This window comes from Periophthalmus magnuspinnatus, chromosome 5 (genome assembly GCF_009829125.3).
Source record: "Periophthalmus magnuspinnatus isolate fPerMag1 chromosome 5, fPerMag1.2.pri, whole genome shotgun sequence".
Lineage (NCBI taxonomy): Eukaryota > Metazoa > Chordata > Actinopteri > Gobiiformes > Gobiidae > Periophthalmus > Periophthalmus magnuspinnatus.
This window is the reverse complement of record NC_047130.1, coordinates 10,145,381-10,169,691: the sequence shown is the minus strand read 5'-3', so window position 1 is coordinate 10,169,691 and position 24,311 is coordinate 10,145,381. Positions and strand designations below refer to the sequence as shown.

The 24,311-nt window shown below is 36.9% G+C and overlaps 2 protein-coding genes across 4 annotated transcripts in view; one reads left to right on the top strand and one right to left on the bottom strand.

Moving 5' to 3' along the window:
* The window catches only part of rims4 (regulating synaptic membrane exocytosis 4), a 46,392-nt gene extending 41,385 nt beyond the window's left edge, over positions 1 to 5,007 (top strand). For all 3 annotated transcript variants that reach the window (XM_033966880.2, XM_055221830.1, XM_055221831.1), the window contains one exon: positions 3,196 to 5,007. In XM_033966880.2, the coding sequence (XP_033822771.1) occupies positions 3,196 to 3,414 (219 nt within the window). In that variant the 3' untranslated portion in view covers positions 3,415 to 5,007. The remainder of the gene's footprint in view (positions 1 to 3,195) is intronic.
* An 11,640-nt stretch (positions 5,008 to 16,647) lies between these two features.
* Positions 16,648 to 23,328, bottom strand: abraa (actin binding Rho activating protein a). Its single transcript, XM_033966426.2, has 2 exons — positions 22,357 to 23,328; positions 16,648 to 18,428 (listed from the first exon to the last, which is right to left on the bottom strand). Exons 1-2 carry the CDS (start codon positions 22,951 to 22,953, stop codon positions 17,979 to 17,981), a joined length of 1,047 nt encoding a protein of 348 aa, XP_033822317.1. The 5' UTR covers positions 22,954 to 23,328; the 3' UTR covers positions 16,648 to 17,978.
* Positions 23,329 to 24,311: the final 983 nt, after the last annotated feature.

The following is a 24,311-nucleotide window of genomic DNA, read 5'->3' as shown; positions in this document are numbered from 1 at the left end:
TATAAATGCACTTTCTCATTCCACCATCGCCACAAGCAGCATGTCTATGATTTCATTGAATTTGTAATATCTGTAACGTAAACTATTCACCTTAATGTTTTTTTGGTGCTCATAGACATATAATTAGCAGACGATAGTGTGATGCTCAGTTCACTCAGTCCACTGTATTTTTTCCTATAGCAGTTAGCATTAGTCTAACACGCTTTCAGCGATTTCTGGACTTGTGTGGTTCTGGTAAACACCTAGTGACACCAAACCTCCTCTTTTACATGTTACTGCTGAGGAGACCAGATAAATGACATAAATATCATGAAATAAAAATTTTATCCACTTTAATATGTGGATAATAATAATTTGACGTAACTGTGGGTAGCACTGGTTAGCCAACTGATTGAGTTGTAGTAATGTGATACAAAATTTATGGATCTGCTCCTGCTTGTCTCCATAGAGAAGGATTGCCTGGAATGTTCCACATCTCATCAAGGATATATATCTATCATTTACTTAATTACACATATTTTGTATCACTAAACAATCCTAGCTAAATTTAGATTCTTATTGTGAGTGGGTTCATTCCTCCACAGATCTGATAGAACTGTGTCTGGAGCATCATCTGATTGTTTCCATGAAGATAGATAATGCCATAATATGCAAGTTTCCAGGCAAAAAAAAATAAAAAAAATAAACAATAGAGATACAACTTCATGGAGTCAAGCATCTTTAAGTCAAAATCATTGACTTTAAAAGTCCTATATCACACTCTTGTGATCTTTAAGCCATGTTAGAATGATGTTACCTCAAAAAAAAAAAAAACAAAAAAAAAAACAACTACATCTCCAAAGCTCAAAATGCTCTGTTCCACCTTGTGATGTCATGAAGTGGTAGTTTTCAAGTTAACAACTACCTTTTACTTCTTTTTCAGTGGAGATTGGCAGTTCTAGGGCTGAAATCATCCAAATGATTTCTAGTGAAGATGCAGGGAGTTTAAAAAGACAGTGGAGCACATCCCGTATTACTAGATGACATCACACAGTGGAACAAAGTGTTTTCCAGTGTTTTAGTGAAGAACTCGGCCTAAATATGCAGGGTTTGTGTGTTAAACATGTGTGCTCCAGGTATGGTTGTGATGAGGAAACAACATTATAACATAGATCCGGAAATAGTGTAATATAGGCCCTTTAAATTCAATGCTCTCTGCAAAAATAACCAACACTCCTATCCTTGTCTCAAAAAAGAAAATCTGTCAAAACGTCTCTAAAAATACTGCACCTGTCTTAAAAAACAGTTTTCAGATGATCAGCCAGGAAATATTTTTAGTCCAACCTAAAAACAATCTCTTTTATATTCCAGTCTGGCCTCTCACTCTCACAAAGGCACGAGATAGAAACTGTAGTTGAACCCTGACATACGCGTGTTCTTGAGAGATGGAGGAGAAGATCGAAATGGATTTGCGTCCAGATGGAAATGGTGGCAGAGTTGTTAGTATTCAAGTGGTGAGCTCGGCCAGATCGATTGTTGTGTCTCGTTCTCATAGCAGACGGAGGTACATGTGACACGGGACATGTGAGGAGACGGGATGAGAAGATAGATACAAAATCTGTTCCCAATTAGAAATGAAAGAAGACCTATTGTGCTTTTGTCTGCTATATAGTTATAATCTATGATACAAACTAAATCGTTATGTTATAATTCGGATATTTTAAATTGCATTTGGTTTAAAACAGCTTAATAAAAGATACAAGTTTGCTGACTTCTGGGTTGTAAAATCGCGGTGCCCAATGGGAGCTGGTTTCCGTCTGCCCCTTTACCGTACAGTATACCCCACCTATCGGCAAATCACACTAACAAGCAGCAGGTTTAGGTTTCTATTTGTGCTAAAATGAGTACAAAGCCAGCACAGAGCAGTGGGCGTGCACTGTGGTGGTGAAAACAAGGGGTTGATCAGAACAATGACGTCTTGAATACAGGACTATAAAAATTACTCAAATATGCACGAATCAAACAAGTAATACAACTCTGAAACAACTATACATGGGTAAAATGTCTGAAAAATTGGTTTTGTAAAGGTTTCTTTTAATACTTATTGAAGCAAAATCACATTATTAAAAATCTGATTACTTGAGTTTTAGAAAGGTCTTGATCTATGTCAGAACTAATTTAAGACCACATGGTACTACTAAAGATTTATTTGTTGAAAATGTTTGAAAATAAGTGTTGTTTTTTTTATCGGTATCAGGTATGAATCCTTAGTATCAAAACAGTTCTGTATGATTTAATTCCCTCCATATACTTGTTGATACTTGTGATTATTTTTGCACCAAAATTGCCTTTATGGTTTAGCATCTTTAGCATCTAATACATGTTAGGCTAATACCTGTTTTGCTACTTACCCCTTTGCACGCTGTTGCTGTTGTTTGTTTGTCCGTCCTAGTGATGGATGGTTTATTTTATTTAAATATTTTTGCCTGGTTAAGCTGAGTAGAATGGGGTTTTTTTTCAGTACAATGTAAGTCTATACAGAGACTTCGTACAACACATAAAGAGTGAGACAGTGGAGGTGAGGACGCTTGTGTCTTAAAGCTAATTTACCTGAAATGTTCTTTGGTATTTTCTTTGGTAAAACTCTACTTATTGTCAGGCTGTTTTTATATGTGGGATTCAACGGTGAAGCAAGATCAACTCACTTCATATCAATTTTGTTTTTTAAAAGAAAAAAATAAAAGATTGACCAATATGGCGAAAGAAAATCATGTTATTTTTGTATGTATATATTTATTTGATAGGGACAGTACATATTAATGACCATCCGTAACAGTTACATGTGTTAAGATGCTAATTTCCATCAAATTCTCTCTGATATTTTGACCCAGCCCTAGCATACACACTTTCATTTGTGATTGTATTTACGCCTTTTTGTCATCCTATTCATTACTCATAATCCTTAATGCTGGCTTACCTCAAGGGTGTGTTCTTGGCCCACTACTGTACATTCTTGAGTAAAGGGAACAGTGATTCTATTCAAATCTAATCTAATCTAATCATAGCATAGTACAGTTTGCAGATGACATTACCAAAAAAGCCTGGCCAAGATGACAAATACAACAATTAAACATACCTGGATGATATAGTTATGCTTGCACATCCCAATATTATTCAGATATTATTACAAATTTTAAGTTTTTCTTTCATTTTCAGGTAATTGTGTGGGGCAACTATGGACGCATGGACAGGAAGTGCTTCATGGGTGTGGCTCGGATCCTATTGGAGGAGCTGGACCTGAGCTCGATGGTGATTGGCTGGTACAAGCTGTTCCCTACCTCCTCTATGGTCGAGCCCACGATGGCCCCCCTAATACGCCAGTCCTCCTCACAGATGTCTTTGGAAAGCAACATTCCCTGCTGCGAAAGATCCTAAAAACATGTTACATCGACATTTTACAAAAGATCTTAGCTTTGTACTAAGAGAAGTATGTAGCGCTGCCTTTGAATGCAAGAGGCAGCATGTCCAGTCATTTAAACCAGAAATAAATGGATTTTTGGGACTGACTACAGACTTTAAAGTTACATTTTGAAAAATTTTGGAAACTATGCCAAGGCAATGTGGAGAAACATATTGCGCTGTTAACTGAAGATGGACAGTATGCATTGGACAAATTGGAAACCTGTACACTTTTACTGTAAGACTGTTTTTTGAACTTCATTATAGAGCTATTTATTATTTGAATGTTTTGCCATATTTAATGTTGTAAATATGAAAGCAAGCCGCCTCTCCCTCCTTTGAAATGATATGACAGTAAAAGTCAAGGTAGATTGGGAGAACTGGTATTAACTAACCTGTTTTGTCAGGTTTTGCTTGAGTTAAAATGGCTTCATATGGAGATTAATAACTAATTTATACTCAGTTGTATTCCCAATAAGTTTATTGAAAAAATCTGAACAAAAAAAACAACAATACAAATCAATAGCCTTAAAGAAGACATATTATTGTGGCTTTAACTCGATTTTGAACATGCTTTTGGTCATCTTGGGATAAGTGTTCACATTTTCTAATGTGTACATTTGGAAAATATGCTTCATAAACGTCGCTTCCATTTCCAATAAGGCATTTAAATGTCAGCGATGGGACTGAACAATGGCAAAAATAAACAGATGAGGTCCTTATTCCACGTGAATGCTATGCTAATAGAGTCATGTGAACACAATTTGATCGTAGAATGAGCCCGTTGATGGTTTATGAGCTTACAAACAATGTCTGGATGTTTACGTGTGACACAACGATCCAGACAAAATGCAAACAGAGCATTTTTGAATTTCAAAAAAGATGACAGATAGTTTAATGAAACATGTGTGAATAAAGCAGAAATAGAACTCCAGGTTGTTTTTGATGAGGGACAACAGTAAAACATGGTCAAAAGCTCAAAAAAGTCAATTTTGCATCTGTGTTCTTTAACATTTAAATGCTCCCCCTTAAGTGCTAACTTATTTTTGGAGAAACAGTTTAGTAGTTTGATGAAGACCAAAAAAGCCAGTGTTTTTACTAAATGGTTGGTCTAAATGACTTAGATCAAAGCATTTGTATTGAATGTATTTCGTCACAAAATGGAAAATGAACATGGCTCCTTAAAAATATAAAAATAAGGATTAATATAGCAGGCTATGTCCTTTCAATGTTAAGCTAAGATGCTTAATATTTTGCACTGAAAGGCCAACTGGATAGATGTTGGTATTAAGCAAATTATAAATACTGAGGGGTATGCATGAATAATAATAATTCTATGGAGAATAATTGAAGATTTAAAATGCAAGAGAGTTTTGCATGTGATTAGCATGACATGGAATCCATCAAAATACAGTGATTGGTTTTTAAAAGTGCAAAATCATGGCACTGTTTTTATAATTGGAGATTTTAAATGTCTTCAGCAAATTATGAGGATAGTTACAATCGATCATGTACTGAACTTTTCTGAAAATCCTTGACTTGTTTTAGAATCTAACTAAAGGCACTGTTAAAAAAAAAAAAAAAAAAAACATGAAAAATTACTAGATCATTTAAACGGTTTACAGTGGTCCAAAGTTATTCCTCACTTACCTTATGCATTCCGAGCATCCTAATTATTCACAGCGATGAGTTTATAAGCACTTTTCACTACCACGGTAAAGCTAACAACAACTAACATACTAGTAGTGTGCTTTCTGATTATCGGTCAATAAAACATTTTCTAATTAGATACAGGCAGTACACCATGGACATGTTTTACCTTAAGAGCTGTTTATACAATTTATCTGTACTAGGGCAAGACACATTTTGCTCAAATACATGGAAAAAAACTGGGACAGGCCCTTTAAGACAATCAGGTGTAAATACAAAAAAAAGAACTCCCAATATAGTTTGTCTTTAAGGCTATAAAAATACAACAAATTACTTATAAAACATGCATTCAAAACAAATGTCAGAAAATGGAAATAGAAAATTAGCTTAACCTAGCTTAAATGCACACTGAGAGCGAAAACCTGGAACATATCCTGTTTCAGACCTCACCCAATGTTACAAGAATAGAACATTCGCATAACATTCCCTATTGTGGAAATAATGACACTTTACTTTGTGCCAATCTCCTACCGTCAGTGTCTTCTTTTACGCCATTGTTAGCTAAACGTGCTAGGAACAAAACACGTGAGGAAGCGGGTTTTGTTTTTTTCCTTTTTCAAAATTGCAGGCTTTGATTTTCAAGAAAACCAGTGATTAGCCACACTACGACACAAAGGGAGAGGCGGTAAGAAGTTGACATGCAGGAAGCTAGCATTTCTGTAGTAACGATTTTCATGAAAATAATTTGTTGGTAAGAAGTGGCAGGATAAAGGGGAATATTGTGCTCATTGTATGGACCATTACATTTTTATCATGTGAAATCTATGTTTTTGGCACTTTCTGATTTGTGAAGTGGTATTCTGCGTGTTTTGAATAAGGCTGGATCTGGTACTCATGGGTAATTGTCTGATCGTGACATTTGTCCATTAACCTTTTGTGCATTCCTTACGTTACATGTATATCATAATGCAGTATTCTTACACTAAATGCTGATGATGGTACTATATTTTTTACAGTATTCCTAAATGCTTTTAGTTAAGATTTAAGATTTAAAATAGGGAATTGCAAAGAAAGGTCCATTCAAACTACAACTTTCCAGCCTCCTTCAAAACCCCAGAAAATCATTTATTGTCTTTTGAAATGTAAATATTGCTGTTTCTGTCTTTTTGGAGTGAGCCAAAGTTACTGTATAGTTTATTATTGAAACTTAAAGGAGAGAGCCGATATCAATGCTAGTTACCATAAGATTGTAGCATTAGCCAGTAGCATGACTGAATCATTAATTTAGCAATTAAGCATGAGCTAATATATGCCGGATATCAACATGTAGCAATGAAATCTGATATGATGGTATGGGATATTTTATGCTAAAAACTTTATTGAGAACAAAACAAAGCGTTTTTTCAAGCCATCAAAAAGACAACTAAACATTTCTCTATTGTATTAATATGTAACTGAAATTTGTAGAGATTTAAATGTGTCTTGGGTTTTCCGTAGCAGAGGTGCAGGGATATTTTAAGTCCAAACTGGTTTGCTACATTCTGTAAAGCAATAATGAAGCCATTGTCATCAACACTGGAGACACAGCTATGAGAAAATGACACATTTAGACAAGACACTTCATGTCACGTGACCCCAGCTCTACCTGTCTGTGTGCAAAACACCCACATCCTGTGTAATAGGTTATACTCACATGATGAAAGGGCTGTGGGGGCAGTTTGGCAGACACATTTGTCAGTCTGTCCCGGGGCAGTTGTGGATAAAGTGGGCCAATATGGATTTTTAAATGTTTTAAAAAAAATGTTGTCCGTTATTTGGCTTGCTGCTGTAGCCGATAACCGATATTTGCTGATACCTATAATAAGCTTTTAAAATCCATAGCAAGGCCCACAAATCGAGCTCAGATTGAAGTAAAGTTCACAAATTAACATTTTATTTCAGTAAAAATAATAACAAAATGCATTAATCTGGAATCTAAAATAAGGTGTTACATGTTTGTGTGAACATACAGACATATGATGCTCTTTCTATTGTTCCTCATGAGTCTGTTCAAAAAGTCAAACCTGATGCACTGAGGACAATAAGGGAATGACGCATGGGCACACAGAATGGGACGATGCTAAAAAAAATCGGTGTTAAGTATGGTTAAGTATGGTATCAAGTATCAACTTTGTTCAATACCGTTTCTGTATCGATGTCAGCTGATGCCGATACCGGTACCGATATATATTGCTCATCCAGTTGTGGGCACAGTAGTCAGTTACTAATCAAATGAATAATTCATCAAATTGTAAACCAAAAAGTGTAATTTGCTATACAACTACAATTACACACTAAAGTACATCATTAATATGAAAAATATATAAGATAACAAGTTATAATGGACATGAGGCAAATGATATGTTTGAAAACTAAGATCTGAAAATGAATGTCTAAATTTGTGAATTTTCCCAATGTACTATTGTCATATCCCCAGTGAAATCCCATTAACATCTTAATGTGGTTTATTTCAGGGAGAGTGTAATGTAACTAAAGCTAAATGTTGAATTATGTCTCTTTATTTATGGAAATTATAAAAATACAGCTATATATCTATATTCAAATTATTGTAGTCTTTCCTTTCTGTGACTCGAAGAATGTGAACTGTCTGTTTTTTGTGCCAAACATTTTGAGGGCTGATTTTTAAATTAAGGACCAATGAAAGTGAATGGTTTACACAGATGACGTTGTTGAAGTCAAAACGCTCAAACTGCCTTGAAATTGACACCCATGTAATAAAATCGCACTCGCTTTCAATGTGATTGTGACAGTGTATAATGTTTTGGAGCTTGTAAAGAGCAGGGGTCTGATTTATAAAGCATGTAGGTGCAAAAATGCTACACAAAACTTTCGACGTTAAGCTAAATTGATGTACAAAAACTCTGATGATGAGTGTGCATTCCACTTCAGGTTTTATAAAAGAGACCCAAGAGCATTATATATATGGATTGGGTGATGTCAAATGTCAATGATGGTGTATTTTTAGACAAAAGAAAAAAAATTAAGTGTGTGTTACGAAAGACTGTAGCGCTAATGGTCAAAGCTAATGGTTTCTGAAAATGTGGCCTAATTTTCAAAAAAGCTCGATCGATTCTGTCCTGTCACATACACATTACGTGCTTCAGATGCAGCCAGAACTATCCAAATGCAAAATCTATAAATAAAAAAGCTACATTTTTAAGGTGAGTGTTCTGGTGGAGAATATGTTACCTGGTTGTTTCCATGGAGATGTGGAATGTCTCAGAGTCATGGCATTAATCCTGTCTATGCCTCCATGGAGACAAGCTACCAGGCCCAGTTACAGGTCAGATCTGTGGAGATGTCATAATGCATGCTACTTTTTCAGCAGTAAACCCCCCATTGTTAAAAAAAAAAAATGCAAGCTAGATATGTTTAATGCCATACTGTGCAACATTTCAGACAAAGCAATCATATCTTCCTGGAGTCAAGTATCAGAAAAGTTATGCAGTACTGTTGTGATGTTACTCAGCATTTTATCATTGCCAAAGCTTTGTCCATTTTCTCTAAAGTCTATTGTATGAAAGTCTTTGAAAGAGCTATTGTAGATGTCAACATTATCAGCACCAAACGTCTGTGTTTTTGCAATGCCCTTCTGTCGTCTGCCGTTCTTTGTCAACTCTAACTGTATAATTGTAATGTAAGTAGAGGCCTTAAACTCCTTTTGTCAGGGCTAAGGACTACGAAACGTCTCTCAAAGTAATCAAATGACGCAAAAACGTTTTTCCAGTGTCGCCATTTCAACCTAATTCTACCTTTGTCTGTATATTTGGGTACACAAACTGCCCGCTTCTTGCTGTGGGCTGGATTAAAACTGAGCAAAAATTGTTTTCTGCTGAGTAGATGTTCAAAAATGATGAGCTGTTTCTTTTTGAGAAGTTATTTTATAAATGTAGACAAAAACATTACCTTATGGATGTATGCTCATTGTATTGTTGTTCTAAAATGAATAGATAAATGAGAAACCACATCTGGAGTCTGTCTTTTTTTAGACTGAGTGACGCACAGTGGCACTAAATGTGTGTGTGTGTGTGGGGGGGGGGGGGGGGGGGGGGGGGGGGGGGGGGTTAATTTCACAAAATTGTAACTTATGGGTTCCCTCAAAGATCTGATCTAGATCCCAAACAATTTTTATTTTACATAATTTACTTAAAGATATATGCTTTGCCTGGAATGTTTCACAACATCAAATCTGTCTATTTCAATGGCGAGAAGTAATGCCACAAGGCCAAGTTACAGGCCAGATCTGTGGAGAGGTGAAAAGTGTATACCAATAAGCAATAAAAACACCTGTAATTGAATAAATGCCAAATAGATCTGTTCAAAATCGCACAGTGGAGCATTACAAGCAAAGCAATTACATCTCCATGGAGACAAGGAGGTAGTGACACAAAGCCCCTTAAATTTGATTCAAAAGTATTCTTTAATGCTACATTCATGGTGCTTTGTTGATACAACCATATAACCAAAAGGTTTTTGCATTAATGGGAAACAACATTTGACATAGTCAAGGTCAAACATTCACACATATCAAATGTATCATTAAAGGCCCTTTACCCATTTTTTCCCATATATTTGATCATTTGTCTTGCCCCATTACAGATATACTCTTGAGGTTAAAATAACCTATTGTTCTATACACTGGCAGTGCGTGATTAGCATGCTAGTTGTTGTTATGCGTTATGAGCTCATTGCGGTTAATTATAAGGATGCTCGGAATGCTTAAGGTAAGGGATGAACAGCTTTGGACCTCTGCAAACCGTTTAAATTAATTTTAAGAAAGTAAAAATCAGGTACAGCGCCTTTAAAGAGAATAAACAACAACCATTTCAGTGTTTTCCTCAATTGTTCAAATGTAGCTTTCGGGGCACATTTGATGTTTAAAAAAAGAGAAAAATGGACAAGTTTTATCATCAACACATTTTTGATTTTAGTTAAAGATTTTGGAGAGCCATCATATAAACCAGAAACCTGTATATAAACATATAATACAGCCTTCACCAGTCATCCACCATGACTGAACAGGCAGCGGCGAGGGGAGCTAGGAGAATGAAATGAGTTTTCACAGATGATTTCTGCACTTCTCCCCAAGGGGCTCCTATTCCACAGGAGGAGCCCGAGGTAAAGTCAGGACGCGACAAATGGACTATGTCAAGTACCACAAGAAAAAATATTCCACTACCAACATAACTTTAAAGTGCACTTTATTGTCCCCGTAGGGAAATTTGTCCTTGGAGTTTGACCCGTTGTACAGTTCTGCTGGGACAACCTGTCTGGAGCAGTGGGAGACAGTAATGTGGCGTTCAAGGGCCCATCTCCAGATCTTGATCATAGTCAGGAGGTTTTAAAGTATTGTAGGAGCTATTTCTCTTTACTCTAAGATTAGTTTATTATTTTTGTTCATGGAAAATTAGTTTGCCAATTTATTTTTGGGTTTAATTGTTATAGGTGACATCACACTCACTATGAAGTTAACCTAAAAACTGTAGCAAGTGAACTAGTTACCTTTACCTATATATTCCCTCCTGAGTTTTTGACCTAGTTAGATCATAAAATATTTAACAAACCAAAAAAAATGACTCCAAATCTTTGCGCATTACGATTCAAAGAGCGTTTAATCTTTGTCTGCATAAGTCTTGACAGTGCTCTTTTGTCTGCTGTCTATCGGATGTGAGTGGGTAGATACAGTCTCTCTGGTTTCCTCACAGACTGGGTCCCAGGGCGGTCCATCTGCTCAGCTCCTTCAGAGTAGACCACACTCCATTCACATATTACACAAGTGCATGCATTTTCTGGTTGGATAGTTCAGAATCCAATCGAAAAACTGTGTGTGTGTGTGTGTGTGTGTGTGTGTGTTAGAAAACTTTTAAACTGTCTCTTCTGGGGTGTCTGCAGAAGTTTTACATAATAGTTTTATTGTATACCAGATGCCCTGTCTTAAACAAGTCCTTCTCTCCAGGCATGGGGTTAGAGTAAGAAGATGGTGGATTACTACTCTCTCGTGCAGTGGTTCTCAAACTTTTCACACTAAGTACTTGCTTGTCCCTGTCCCTACACCCACTTCCTTCCTAGTAGAAAGAAAGTAGGTACAGACACACCCCGAAAACTGAAAATGCCCCACTTCTTCTATTCTGAGTCTCAGTTGAGCCGATAAGAGAGTCATATCCTGTGGTCGAGAAGCTTTTGTTGTTTTTTGCAGATGCTACTATAGCTACCGCAGCATTAGGCCTGGCTGTACGCTTTGAAAATCATATCATCATCATCATCATGCAAAAGAGAACGTAGGTGACAGTTCACACCTTAGGGAAGTTCAATAACAGATGCTCATTACTTTAGGGTGTTAGTTTCAGTGTAATTAGGTTCTTTCTCCAAACAGAACCTGTCAGAACTGAAGATGCCGAAATGTATCAACTCCAAAAACCTTTATCGAGTTCACTAAATTAAGACAATACACGCAAATCTAAATATTTTCTTTTTTTTTGTTTTGTTTGTTTGTTGGTCAGTTTGGTCTCTTAACATACAAGCTTTCATATGGAAACAACTATCAAAATGTTTAAATGTATTAAATAACTGTATATAATGATATATACATTTTTATATTATAATAGAAATAATATAAAAAATTGAAATAATAAAAAAATAATGATAATTTAATTTTGTATAAATATTTAATAATGTTTACAATTATTAATAACAAATTATCCAAAAGTTGTTTTATAAATTCAATCAACTTGCATCCATAGACATCACCCCTTAAAGTAGCACTGACACACCAAACTTCTTTCACAAAAAAAAAATAAAATAAAAATAAAAATGAAAAAAAAAATATATATATATATATAGAAGTTTCTATCTAATCCATAACTGGAAATGCAATATGTATTTCTATTCACCTGCAGTGCCTTGCCTTAAATTGTCTTTTGAAACTGAACCTTGGACGACGAGAGATTACACAGACTTCCATATATGAACATCATTCAAAGTTTATTATCTGAAATAGACCAAAGCAAATGCCCTCCCAACTGCAATATATTAAAAAATCCTGAACCCATCGTCATATGTCATCTTTAAAATGCAAATTCCCAGCCGCTAGTGCAGGAACAAGGAAAACAGAAGCGATCCGTTGGCGTATTTTCATTGGATTTGAGGGTCAGCTGCTGAAGACATCCAGAGCTAAACCCATACACTCTAGCTCTGCCTCTCATCCGCTCACTGTGTCTGTGGCATCTCTCCAAAAGGCTGCTACTGCCCAGGATCCAATTCAATTAAGCTCCGTTACTCCCAACACCAACGCGAACGCTCCAGGACTGAAGCCAGAGCGACGTGAGGTTATAGGGAAGACGAGAGCAGAGAGGAGACTAAAAGAGAAGGAGATGCTGTGGGGAAGTAGTTACAGGAATGAATGTCTCCAAAAACAATTAATTAATATTGATTTGGTTGTTCCAATTTTGCAAGTTTTTGATGTGTTTGTTGAATTGTCAGAATCTTTATTAATCGCCGCACAAACAGTTTGGTGGAATTTGCTTTCAGTACAGCAGTGAAAAGAAAACTTGCACCAACTGTGTCAACCAAAAAACAAACAAAATATTGAAGCCTATTGACCTTTTGTGCGAAATCGACTTTTAAGCATGTTATACTTGTTTCCTCTTCTCATGTACCTTCACAGATTGATTCATGAATGTTTGCGTAATCTTTATACTGCTGTTTTGAAGACGTCATTGCTCTGATCAACCATCTTTCACCGCCACCAGTACATGCCAACTGCTCTGTTCTAACTTCATTCACCAATTTTATTTTCTTAATCAGTGACACGCATAGGATTTCCTTACAAATTACAACATACAAACTCTTAAAATCTAGTGCAGCTGTCCATCGGCGGGGCAAACACCATGCATTGACGTCAGCTCCCATTGGACACTGTAGTTTTCTGGTGTAGAAGTCAGCGGATTTGTCATTTCAGATCAATACTGCAATTTAAAATGTCCAAATTATAACATAATGATCCACGAGTGTCATTGATTATACTATATAGCAGACACAAGCACAATACGTCTTCTTTAAAGACAACAGCGGTGCAATAAAAAGCCACATACCGTAGAGCTCCATTAAGTGTCCTTATGTCAGAAGGGATGAAAGTGTTGGCTGGCAGAGATGTATCTTAGTAGCCACTTTCATTTGCAGATTTGGCAAGAAATGCGCGGACTCCAAACAAACTTTAAAATGTTGAGACTAGTTTGAGAATGTCCTTGATGGTCTCCCGTCTAATTCCTATGGGGCGCGTTCGGCACATACTGTGAGCGGTTTACTCGCAGATTGCCTGTTAAACCGAATGAAGTATACTGCAGTTTCACATGGGTTCAAAGGGTCACATGACAGCACACATCTAATGACTCCAGACTGCTGCGGTGTTTGTGTGGAGTCCTCCCTCAGACCTGCACCCATGCCCGCAGAGGTCAGTGTAACAGCCTGCATTGGTTTAAGCACTTTCTAAGTCTTAGGAGTAACGGAGCTTAATTGAATTGGATCCTGAGCGCCAGCAGCCTGGAGAGATGCCACAGACACAGTAAGTGAACAGATAAGAGGCAGAGCTCCAGTGTGCGTATGGGTTTAGCCTTGGATGTCTACAGCAGCCTTGTATGAATGCAGCAAACGTGGACTGTATATAATGTAAATAGTGTATGGATATGTGTCACTGGTATTAAATGGGCTGGACTTGTGACTCGAGAACTTAGACTTGAATTTTGGGATCTGAGGACTTGACTTGGACTCAAACTTTCAGCATAACTCAGACTCAAACATTGTAACTTGAGTACAACCCTGGTTAAAGAACAAATTTTACCACATGGACAATTATGTAGGAAATACTAAACAAAAATTTCTAACTATGAGTCATTTGGCTCTACTTGCTACAGTTTCCAATTTTATTTTCTTAATCAGTAATATGCGTAGGATTTGGCAGCGTCATGTAGTAATTTTGGTTCAAATGATGTGCAGCTATTTATAGGAGGTGCCAACGTCTTTGCAGGTCTTTGTTGTGATGGTGTTTATGGTGATGTCAGCTTCCATTGGGTATCGCAGTTTTCTAACGTGGAAGTCAGCGGATTTCTTTCATTATGTCATTTTAGATTAATTTTGTGATTTAAAATGTGCAAATTACAACATAATGATCCATGCGTGACATAGATTACAACTATACAGCAGATACAAGCACAATAAGTCTGCTTTAAGTGGAATTGAACTGTGAACCCCAACTTCTGTCCACAAGAAGTATCAACAGTCCAGGTAACTGCAGAGTCTGAGCCTGTTCCTGAATCCCCACAGTTTCTAGTGGGACATACCTCCTCACATGCCCCCTTTCCACCCTCCCTCACACCCCTCGAGTCCAAACACTTTTACCATGGGCCCCTCACAGCAGCAGTGACATTCGAAGATGAGCACACAGGGAAAGCAGTGAGGACCACAGCACAGCAGGCACAGCAGGTGAAGCCCACGCCAAATGTGCTGTCTAAAAATAACCACACTAACGGTTTCATCAGCCTATTAACTTATGTCAATTATCTTAAGTCATAAAAGTCTTTCTATTTTTTCTTGATCTTTAAAAAGGGGGTATTTTGCTTCTATGGGGTATTGCTAACATAACATTTAGATCTCCATGTTATTTATTGTTTTGAAAATGCTGTATTCACTGAAAACAACATTAATTTTCACTTAAGTTTGTGATGCCTCTCTTTACTCTCTGTGCTAAGTCACTCTCCCTTCAGAGCGCTATCACAACACAATCAACGTGCATCACTAACCACTGCAGATCGCATTAGGTTTGTCAAGTTGTTGTGTACAATTTTGTATCATGTTTTTGTATATTTATGGACAGAGGACAGACAGGACACACCTCAGAGGGACAGAGGACAGACAGGACATGCCTCAGAGGGACAGAGGACAGACAGGACATGCCTCAGAGGGACAGAGGACAGCAGGTGAGTCCGTTTATTACACTGGCTGCTTGTGGTTGTGGCTTGTCCTTTTGTGGTAATTTATTTAGATAAACATCTGGCTTTAATATTTACCACTTCACAGTGACTGTTGTGTTACTTTTACCAGGGCCACACTTTGTCCAATATGTTCATGTTGTACATCTTTTAAAAGCTCTGAACTCGCTCTGTTCAGTCACTAAATGTGTTTGTCAATTATAATGAGTTCAAATGCAGCACAAGCAAATAATCACCAGGGCCACTTAGCAACATTAGCATGCTACTATTGTAAACACAAGCTCAGCGCTGGTGACCTCTGTGAACTATAAAAACCTTTAGAGTCCTAAATATTTGTATATTTCATGTGACAGTCACATTTGATCACAGCTGTGCTTAATGTGCAGAACAGTTAATGTGCATCTTTTTGGCCTCTGCTCAGTGTCTGCTCAGAGCTCACTGCTCAGGTCAGAGATGAGCTGTGAACATCAAACAAGAGCCAGCACAGATACAGTGGTATCGGCTCTTGGTATCGGCAGCTCATTGACAGTACGAGTACTGGCACCTGATACTGGTATCAGTATCTGTGGATCCTTACTCACTGATATGTGCATTTACATGAAATCACAGCATCCAAAGCCTGAGAATAATCCTCTTATTTAATGTTCAGTCCAAATGATCTGGTGATTATAAATCTGATGTTATGTCCAGACTGTTTCTCTTTTTCAACTCTTAACTTGGATCATTACTTTGTACTTCTTGAGTGATATGATTTTGAAGTAAGTGTACTCTTGCTTAAGTACATTGTTTGGCTGCTCTATCCAGTTCTGCATTCTATGACATAAAGAATTGATAAATGTAAGCCCACTTTAGTCAACTGGAACACATTAAAATGCACCAGAAACCAAGAAAGAAATATCCAGAATTTTACTTTTTTTGGCAGACTCCCCTTCAGACACTTCTTGTAGCTCCTCTGGGTAAATTCTACACCCTCTTCAGTTTATCCCTGTCCACATGAATGTAGGATGGAAGTATGGGTCCTTGGTACAAACAATCTTGGTGTTTTTTGCACACTAAGGAGTGGATTGGTATGGTCTGAATATGTTTCCATTGTTGGAAGCAACTTGTGCCACACTAAGTCCCTGCTAGGCAAAGAGCCGATATAAGCACTTAAACAAAGCACATTAGCAATAGCTGTTTCACTCGTTAAGATTATATTTCTAGTGCATAATGTATCTAATATTTGGTGTTAAAATGCGGTGTTAAAAGCTGAAGATAGTTTTCTCATTTACTGTAGCTTCAACCACGTCTCCCAGCGCCACACACTTGGAATTTTGTCTTTTTGTGAAATGCTGAGGTTGGTCCTATGATTAAAAGGTGTAATTTATTTATGTAGCAAACATTGTCACCCCTGTGAGTCCATCTGTTGTATTTTTCTCTTCTTGACTCTACAGAGCAGGAACCTATGGTTTAGTGTGGCTTAGCAATAATATCTTATATGAAAGAAATCTATAGAGCAAGTAACAATGAAAACAGAGAAGTATTACAAACATTTATTGATAAAGCAGCAAAATATTCCAGTTGTTTGTCTAGTCCGGTTTAATAAGCTTTGTTAAACATGCTACAGCAGCACTGACTATAAAAGCATTTTGCATTCATCAACATTTATTAATCCTTCTGTAAGAAGATTCACACACTTTCACTTTGAAAGAAAAAAACAGACAAAAAAAATTAATAAAAACATACAAAACCTGAGTACAACACAATGAGGTAAAATAATACATTTTAAGCTTGTATGACAATTTCAATAAAATTAACAAAGAAATATTTATAAATGCTTTCAAAGTTGAAAAATTAAACATGCATATAATGCAATCATGATCAATAATAAATTAATAAACTGCCCAATCTGTGTCTTTATGCCATGCATGTAAATAAATAAATAAATAAATATATGATAAAGTCACATGATATCAGTCCACATGGTGTGTGTGCAAAATTATAGACTACAGCTAAAATTAAAAAGAATATTATTTCAATTTCTTATATAAAAGTCAAGTGTGTAGTTATTTTTACTTGACTTGAGCCCCATTTTGTTTGACCCAAGCTGAGGGCACTCCAAACATGCTCACCTGTTTAGAAATGTCTCAAATAGCATCAGCCGTTAGCTGTCAGTTTGAATAAATGCTTTTGGCCTTGTAGCTTTGACCAGGGCTAGTATAAATCTCCAAAGCATGACTGGTATCGTAAAGGCTTGTAGCATAGTTAACATAGGTGAAGATGGTTAGCATCATTAGCGTGCTCCAGATAGCTTTCCTCTGAAATGAGAATTTTGATTGCAGTTTTAAGTGTTATCTAATCCTAAAATGTTCTAAAATAAAATATAGTGATACAGCTTTTAAAATAGCATGTTGGATAGCCTGGTTTATTTTACAAAATTCAACAAAAATAACCACACACCCATTTTAATACACAAATTAAAGATGCATTATGTGAGTTCAGGGTCTATCACCTGCTTGTTTCCATGGAGATGTAATTTGTCCAGGATATTCCACATTATATCATTAGAGTTATCTACAATCAGGCATTTATTCTATACTAAGTGAGCTCATTTCTCCACAGAATGAACCTGTAACTTTACCTGATGCCACCACCTGCTTGTCTCAATGCAGATAGTAAAGTTTAATGAGATACTGTTGCACTGAATGTTAGGGAAGCAATAACATCTCCATGGAGACAAGCAGATTGTGGACCGTTTTGTAGAAATATTATATAGTACATCGTTAAATGAAGTTAGTGTTAAAGTTATCTGTATCTGTAGTTATCTGGCAGTAGTCTATAGAATACAATTAACCCCTTAGTATCCAATCACTCTCCCCCTTCATCTGTTAGCGTAATTATGACATCATCGTCCTGTCCTTTCCACAACATCTCCCCTTCAAAGTCCAGCATCTTGTGTTTCCTGCAGCGGAGAAGGATGCCCACCACCTTGTCTGAGATCTTCACGTAGCGGTCAAACAGTCTCCCGAACGAGATGATGGTTCTGCCCTGCTTGTCCTTGAAGCCCATGTCCCTGATAATCCACACCATCTCCTCCATCTCGTGGTGGATGTGCTTGTGCGCGCGGTCGCCTCTTTGGGCTGTCTTGGAGCCTTCTTTGGGACGCCCGTAGCCAGAATCTCCCTTCTTCAGCCTCTGGGCCATGGCATACTCGTAGTCGAACTCCTCGCTGAAAGGGTTGAGCTTCTGGCCCTCCACGTGCTGCTCGGACCACTGCTGCCACCGGCTCTTGATGTCCCCCATAGAAGCGATTTGGATCTGGAAGAAAAAATGTAACTGGATTTAATGCATGTCTGGAAATTTAAACTACTGGTTAGGGTTAATAATCGGTCTACTGAACCCATCTTTCCAAGCTTCTGTCTCAGATAGGCTTGTCATGATAGCACATTTTGAAGGACGATATATTGCCACAGATATATAGTGATTTTTTTTTTTTATTATTATTATTTTTTTTGTACTACAGTAAGATTTGAGCTGTAGACGGTTGAATAAATAAATTTTTGATGATAATTCTACTTAAGAGTTTTTGTGTCAGAGGCATAAATTAGTTGCATTATTATCGTTTATATCGTTTTTCTTCAATATATTCTACTTCAAAATTTGTTTTCGTTTCAGGCCTAACTGCAGTAACAATAATGCAAGATAATCCTTTTTGAATAGACAGTATCATTAAAAGGCCTGAGCTGCAACAAATAAATAACAGAAGGAATGGAAAATTTGCCACAGAGGTCACTTTAAATAACCCTTTACAGCTCAAATATTATTGTACGAGAGTAATTATGATGACAGGCCTGTTCTCAGTGTATGGTAATTACATCATATTTACTCATGGAAATTGGACACATATTTATGGTATTGTGGTATTGTGATAAATCAGGATGAAATCATTAAATTAACTGGAAATATGGTTAGTATTTTTGTATTCTTGATAAAAAAATACAGAAGTTATGTACTTCCTTATACTAGTTCTCATTGCTATTTCCACCCTGTGCTATAACTGTTCTGTGGTAAAGCATTACTTGTCAAGCCACACATTTAAACTATACTAAACCACTGAAATCAAAATAAATATTCAAATTACAAGTCATTTAAAAGTAAATATCTTCACCGTGCTAATTTTGTTCTAAACCATAACTCTGCCGCACATGCTCTTGTCATGTAGTGTCTGTTTTAGTATTCCAGTGCTCACATGGACCTTTGCCCTTTCCTCTACATCTTTTCATTTTGATTAGCCACACAAAATCTTTAAATAAGCCTACTGCGAAATAGATCCATACAGCCCAAGTGTTGGGGGTTGGTGTTTGCCAGTTTGTCGCCAGATCCTCTTGGTATTCGGACAATGAAACTAAAGACTTGACACTTGGAGTTTCCACGAAGCCCCTTTGAACTCCTAAAGCGATAATACTGAAGGTCAACACTCATGCGGGGTTGAGCTGGGTTCGTTTTGATATTAAATAACAAAGCTTAAAGTCGCACTATGTAACTTGTCTCGTGCAGGCACAGTTAGATATGTTTGATGCCATTCGGTGGAACATTCAAGGCAAAGCAATAACATCACCATGGACAAAAAAAAAAAAAAAGTGGTGTATTTGTCACTAGAAAAGATACACAGTGTATCTGTACTGTTCTCTGTGAAACTGAAAACGACATACTGAAATAGGATGTTTTCCACACATACATATGGCTTTAAAAAAACACTTATTATGCCAAATTGACTTTTTTGATCTTTTAGCCATATTATAACGTTGTGCCCTCATCACAAACACACCTGGAGTTTTATCTTTGTTTCATTTATGCTTGTTTTCTCTGACCATTTAAAAATCCCTGATTCAATTTTGAGTAATTTAGTTGTACCATAGGTAAATTTATGGGCTTCTCCTGTGCAGTTTTTAAACCCATAAACCATCATCGGACTCATTCTATGGTCAAATTGTGTTCACAATGAATGCATGGCTCTATTAGCATAGCATTCACGGGGAATAAGGACTTCATTTGTTTACTTTCTAAATGCTAATTCCTGTTGCTGACACGAGAGGAAGCTCCAGCACCTGAATCCCTCATTGGAAACAAAGGTGAAATTTAGAAAGTATAATTTCTTATGCAGAAAATGTGAACTAAATGTTTAAAAAAGAAAAAAAGCCAGAATGCATCATATGTGTTCTTTAAATGATACAATTGTTGTTCCAGATTTTAAAAAAGCATACCGGTAATACTTTCTCAATAGGTTTCCTTGTTGTCATATTGGTTTCTGTTGCCCTAACCTTCCCCCTGCTCTGATTACGGTCTCTCAAGTCCAGGCCTGCTCCCTTCAGTGTATTTATTTACATGTGTTCCACTGAGTTTACGGTGGCGCCCCTTCACCGTACACACAGTTAAGACAGTTCATAGAGGTCTTATGTAACAGTCATCACATACGAGACTCTGCATGACAAATGAAGAGGACTAGCTTATAGCTACTAGACGAAATGGTCTGCTGTTGGATAGTTTTAATTGGATTTAATGATATTTATTGATCCTTGGCAACAAAATAACCAAAATATAGATCAAAGTACAAAATATACTATTTCACTATGTGACTTTTCTGCTTGTTTGTATGAATGTTATTTGGTTTGCCTCTGCAGTTTGGCATTAAACTTAAATAACTTGCTAAAAAATGCTAATGTAGTACGAAAAGTTACACAGTGCACCTTTAATCTGCTCTTTATTATATTTTATACTATTGTGATGCGCTAATAGGTGCATTTTTGCCAGTGAAATAAGTTTATATTTTGCATTTTCAGCACATCTTTTATTTATATATATATATATATATATATATATATATATATATATATATATATATATATATATATATATATATATATATATATATATATATATATATATATAGCTGCAAATCTATTCATGGGTTTCAGATTCCTGTTTTTTTATTTATTTTAATGACTTTTCCCTTTCAAAAGATATAATATTTTGTTTAAAATTGTTGATCACTATGGCAACAGTCTTAATAACTTCTCATTCTGACACCCATGGATAATAGTTTTCTGATGATTATGGTTCACTATAAGTACTGCATCGTAAAAGTCAAATTTCACACTTAAGTAATCGTAGCTTATTGCTCATAATTTCCAAGCAGTAGCCTGTATCAGGAGAGCCCTGAGCACTGTAAAAGGAATGTCTTACGTAAAGTTGTTCTGCATTGACCTGCTGCCTGGAAGATGGAGTTTGACAGGACTACGCAGTGAGGAGCAAGGCCTGTTGACATCCGTGTCCTTGTACACTCACCACTCTCACACTGACTTTCTGTGCTTTAGTAAAGGTCGGTGCATTATAAAAAGTGCCCAAACAGCAGCGTCAGGCTCGAGAAAGATTAAGTTGGTGTAGTTCTCCACAAAGGTCAAATATGAGACAAAACTATACTGTGTAAAAGATGAATACTTTTATTTCAGCACATTCGGTTTTGTGGTGTGCAGTGATCCACATAGGGTATATTTTTGAGAGATTTTATGAAAGACGCCAAGACACAACCTTTATCCTAAAACAATAGCGGAAACGGACAGGAGATACTGGATTTATGTGGCTAGAATCTATTAAATCTATTCGTATAAAAACCCATGCTCTGACAGATTTTTGGACCAGATGCCCTATAGAATCCTCTGTATGCTGGAAACTGTGGGAGTGAGACAAAGTTAAAGGTGCACAGTGTAACATTTTAGGTGAAGGGTGCAATAACTGTGTCCATGGTAATGTTATTGCTTTGCCTAGAATGTTCTACAGTATGACATTAAACTCATTTAGCTTGATTTATGCAATTGCATGTTTTTTCTGTTTTTGTTTTGTTTTTTAGAGAAAATATGCATTCTTTCTGTGAGAGTGGTTACTTCTCCACAGATCAGACTTGTCACTTAGCTTGATGATGGTACCTATTTGTCTGCATAGAAATAGATTAGTTTAATACCAGGCACAGCAATATATATCATCTCCATGGAAACAAGCTGGTGCCGGAAGTTACATAATGCCTCTTTGCAATATAATTTTTACCACTGAAATGATCAAAATGAGTCTGGTTAAAGTTTAACTTTTTAAAAGATACAAAGAAACATTGATGCAATTTATTGCGTAATACATGTAGTTATCCAGGAAGAGATTTAAAGAATGAATCAAAACACAAATACATATTACTGACCTTGGGCCTGGCTGGTTTCTTTAAGCTGTCTTCATTTTCAGCTTTCGTCTCATTTTCCTCCTCTCCCAGCCCACTGTCCGTATCCACGCTGCTCCTCCTCGACGACTTCCTGTCCGCCAGCTTCAGCTTCCTGTCCTGCACCACCCCCCCTCCGCTCTGTAGTGCCCTCATATGGCGTCTTCTGGTCGGCGACTCATTCCCAAGAAACGGTTTGGTCTCCTCTACGCCAGTCTCCATTCTGCCTTTGATAGCGTTCACCACCTCACTACTACTGCACTCACTACGTTTTGGCTGCACAGTTTTCATAACAGTACATGTCCGTATTTTGCTTTCTCCGGATTCATTGGCGTCTACCTCTATCACACGCGGAGTTACGCTTAATTTGACAACATGTTTCTTAGCCTTTTCACAGTCCTCCTCGACGGAAGATGGCATCCAACCGGTAGGAATAGCATCTTGTTTGACCGAGTGTTCATTAGCCCAGCCTTGCCAGCTTTTAGCTAGATTAGCGACCATAGCAGCACATTTTATTTTTTTCACAGCACGTTTGAATGCTTGGGGCTCCTGTTGGGAGACTGCGGTCGCGCCACTGCTCATTTTGAAAAAGTAAATAAAAATGTTCTTAAAAAATTATGTTGTAAAATACGTTACGTGACTTTGATCGGCTTGAATTTCTTGTTCCCAAAAATGTTTTTTTTAACAGTATATTCAGTATATGAAAACGTCTGGTAGCGTATTCAAAAGCTATTGCCAAAATAGCCAAAGTCAAAATGAAGTAATAGCACCGTTAGTTTAGTTGGTTTCAGAATTTGTTGCCCCAAAGTATCCAAATCCGTAACCTCCAGATCTCCCAGGCGTCTCCTCTTCCAGTGTTACCGTCCGTTCTGAATGTCCACCTTGCCCAACTAAATCTTTCCGGAAACCTACAGTACTTTGGTTCTCCAGTGGCTGTCCGTGCTCCTCTTTGGTCTGTCTAGTCAATAATCCCAGATGGCGACTCCTGATCCTTTAAATAGTGTTGCGCCGGTCGTAAAGGAAGGGATGATGTTTTGAAAAGTCCAGTGTCAACATTCCTACGCCGTGGCTAAGTTCAGGTCAGTGATCAGAAGTGTTAGAGGGAGAGGGAGGGGGCGTAGATAGGGGGCAATGGGATGGAATTTCTCCCATTGGGATCGAGCGACAGGTGCGAGTGTTTTTAGCTCCTGTCCTGACGCACACCAAACACCGGCAATAAAGTTACTAATTATACTAGAAGTGATGGGGAAATAAATTGTGTTATGGAAAAAAGACTTGACATGAAGACAGCCATCAAGGTTATGTATGTATAAGTGCATATGACAGGTTTTCATGTTTTTCTTACTTGGTTTGGTAGAATAGTAAAAATTGATCATACTTTTACATCAGTTTGTGAAAAAAAAACATTTAAGAGAAGTAAAAAGTACAGAATATGTAATGTTGTGCTGTGTTCTAAGACAGAATAGCCTACCTCTACCTATGTCAACACGGAAAATTCCTTTCAAAATGTAGTCACAATTTACACGAGACAAACACATTTTTCTGGTAGTTTAAACCTTCAACAAAATATATATTGCATTATAGTTGCCAGGTAAAAGTTATGGAATTACCTTTACGTACGTCACATTTGCTGCGCGTGTCTAACCAGGAAGTAAATTATAAACTTCACCAAAATTTTAAATCTACAAAAAACATAAATATAATAATTATGTTAACTATGTCTTAATGAAATAAGTACTCTAATCTGTCACCTGTGTTTTAAGAATTCCTGGGTTTAAGGTGATCATAACATTCGAGTCTTTTAAGGTGACATGCAAATTTAACCTTTATGAACTTTGAACCATGTTTTAACGGGGTTCTCTCATGATTAACTTACTCAAAGCTATATTTAGAGTTATTCGTGTATTTCATGTATTTTGCTTCCTCCAGGTTTGTTGGCG